General features: G+C 36.0%; 1 protein-coding gene across 1 annotated transcript; it reads right to left on the reverse strand.

The window, feature by feature from the left end:
• Positions 1-1,485: 1,485 nt before the first annotated feature.
• Positions 1,486-1,839, reverse strand: LOC150031018 (uncharacterized; the record flags this gene model as incomplete). The annotated part of the gene is made up of 1 exon (XM_090309350.1): positions 1,486-1,839. A coding segment is annotated over exon 1 (354 nt), but the record flags the coding sequence as incomplete, so codon positions are not given.
• Positions 1,840-2,935: the final 1,096 nt, after the last annotated feature.

Here is a 2,935-nt window from a genome sequence, read left to right on the forward strand (position 1 = left end):
AGCCTTACTCTAAGTGGGAATGCTGTCACTAGAACGAACCACACAAAGAGGGGTGATCTATGCATAGTCATTCCAGGTTCACGCATGTTGAAAATAGTCGTTATAAAATTGATAGAACCTAAAATGGATGAAATACCAGATAGATGAAGACTAGAAATTGCTGAATCAACTACTCCTCCAGAATGGCTGGTAATACCACTTAAGGGCGGATAGACCATCCACCCAGTGCCGCTACCCACTTCTACTAAGGCTAAGCTTAATAGGAGCAAGAGACTTGGGTTGGGCTAACCTATGGTGTACCGGTTGTTATGCCAATAGCCATAAAAGGAGAGAGGAAAAGTCGAAAGGGGGGAAGTAGACATCGGACAAAAAATGGTGTCTATACTTTGCCCCTCTTTATGTATCCTTAAGGATTGAAAGGGTAGACAAAGGAAAAGATAGAGTGTTGGGAAGGCGAATATTTAATTTTAAAATCAATAAAATTCTAAAAGATGCCCAAACGGCCCAACCTTAAATTGGACTAAAATAAACAAATATGAAAGCAAACAGACCTGACTCGACCAAGCTTCGACCTCAACTAAATAGCAAGGTTCAATTTAACCAACAGTAAAAAAAAAAAAAAAGGAACTAACCTGATCAGGCTTCGAACTTCAATCTTGAATTGGGTTCAGATTAATAAATATGAAAACAAACGAACCTAGACTCGGCCAGGCTTCGACCTGGACTAAGTAACAAGGTTCGATTTAACCAACAATAAAATAAATAGATCTGACTTGACCAGGCTTCGACTTCAACTAAATAGCAAGGTTCGATTTAACCAATAGTAAAAACTCGAAATGCGTTTATTGATGACAAATACTTGAATGCATGAGGTGAATGTAACATTTTATATTATTCTTTTTTTTAAAAAAAGATGATAACTCAATCACCATCTTTACTTCTCATTTCTCCAAAAACTTGATCTAAATCTAGCAGCTTGATCTTTACAACACTATCTTTGTGGCACTATAAATAAAATGGCTTTGCCCCAATTTCAATTTTATGATGTTTTAATACTTTTTTCGAAATATTAAGCTACCACAATTATTTTGATTATCAATGTAATTACTTAGGTAATGCCAACATTCTCAATTTAAACAAGAAGCAAATGAAAATTTATTTCATAAACATCTTATTAGGACCAAAGTCGAAAATATACATCAAAGTTGAAAAATGAGAATGAAAAAGAAATGCAATCCTTTTAGATACTTGCTGAAAGTTTGCCTTATGAAATTTAAGCATGGTACTTTCACACATGATTTGAATTCACTGGATAGGTAGTCTATTACCATCCATATTTGTCAAGATTAGGACTCCTCCAGAAAAGACCTTTTCTACTGCGTACGGTCTTTCGTAATTTGGAGTTCATTTTCCTTGATGATCCTTCTGAAACGGGAGTATTCACCTTAAAACTAGATCTCCTTCTCTGAAAACTCTGAGGTGTACCTTATTGTCATAAACTCTCGCCATCCTTCTTTGATAAAGTTGACATCTGCATAATGCTGTTAATATTTTTTCTTCCACAAAATTCAATTGTTCATAGCGATTTTGAACCCACTTTGCTTCTTGTAATTTAGCTTCCTTAAAAACTCGTAACAAGGGAATTTTCACCTCAATGAGAAGAACAACCTCCATGTCGTAGACTAGAGAAAATGGTGTTTCCCTTGTCAAAGTCCAGACCGATGTACGATATCCACGTAGTGCAAAGGGAAGCATTTCATGCCAATCCTTGTATGCTACTACCATCTTTTGCACAATTCTTTTCATATTCTCGTTAGCAATTTCCACTACCCCATTCATTTTTTACCTATAGGGGATTGAGTTAAGGTGCTTGATCTTGAACTGATCACACAACTCCTTCATTGATTTTTTGTTCAGATTCCGAGCATTTTAGATACTATAGTTTCAGAAAGACCATAATAATAGATAATCTCCTTTTTTTTTATGAATTTAATCACTGCTATCTTCATCAACTCTCGATAAAAACTATTTCCACCCATTTGGTAAGATAATCGATTGCTACCAAAATAAAATGGTGCCCATTTGAGGCTTTAGGTTCAATAGGGCCTATCACATCCATCTCCCACATGGAAAAAGGCCAGGGAGCTGTCATGACATTTAGTTGAGAGGCAGGTGCATGGGCTTTATCATCGTATATCTGACATTTGTAACACTCACTCGCATGCTTAATGCAATCTGCTTCCATTGTTTACCAATAATAGCCAACTCTCAATACTTGTCTAGCTATCATGTGTCCATTTGCATAAGTTCCGCAAACTCCTTCGTGGATTTCTTTCATGATCTTACTTTCCTCTGTCTCATCTACACATTTTAAGAACACCATGTCATGGTTTCTTTTGTAAAGTGCCTTTCCATTCAAGAAGAATTTCATTGCTAGCTTTTTGAGTGTGTGCTTGTCATTCTCTGAGGCATCATGTGGATACTCTCTATATTTGATGTACTTTTTAATGTCATAATACCATGGTTTACCATCAGGTTCCTCTTCAATGGTCATGCACGTGCACGATGCGTCCCACTTTCCAATTTTGATAGGTTGAGCCTCTTGATTGAGATCTAAATTGAACAATACCCCTAACATGGCTAGAGCATCTACTATCTGATTATTTTCCTTGGTAGATAATCAAAAGTGATTTTATCAAACTTCTCAAACAATTCCACTATTAGCTTCTTATATGGGAGAAGTTTAGCATCATTTTTCTCCCATTCTTCTCTTAACTGGTGGATCACCAACATGGAATCTCTTAAAACTTGAAGCTTTTTGACTTTCATATCTAGTGCTGCCTGATACCCATAGAGCATAATTCATATTTAGCCTATTATGAGTATAATCAAAATTTAGCTTGGTTGTAAAAGGGAATAACTTTCCTTCTGGTGA

Source organism: Benincasa hispida, unplaced genomic scaffold, assembly GCF_027475165.1.
Source record: "Benincasa hispida cultivar pf3 unplaced genomic scaffold, pf3_genome.v1.1 HicScf1518, whole genome shotgun sequence".
In the NCBI taxonomy this organism is placed as follows: domain Eukaryota; kingdom Viridiplantae; phylum Streptophyta; class Magnoliopsida; order Cucurbitales; family Cucurbitaceae; genus Benincasa; species Benincasa hispida.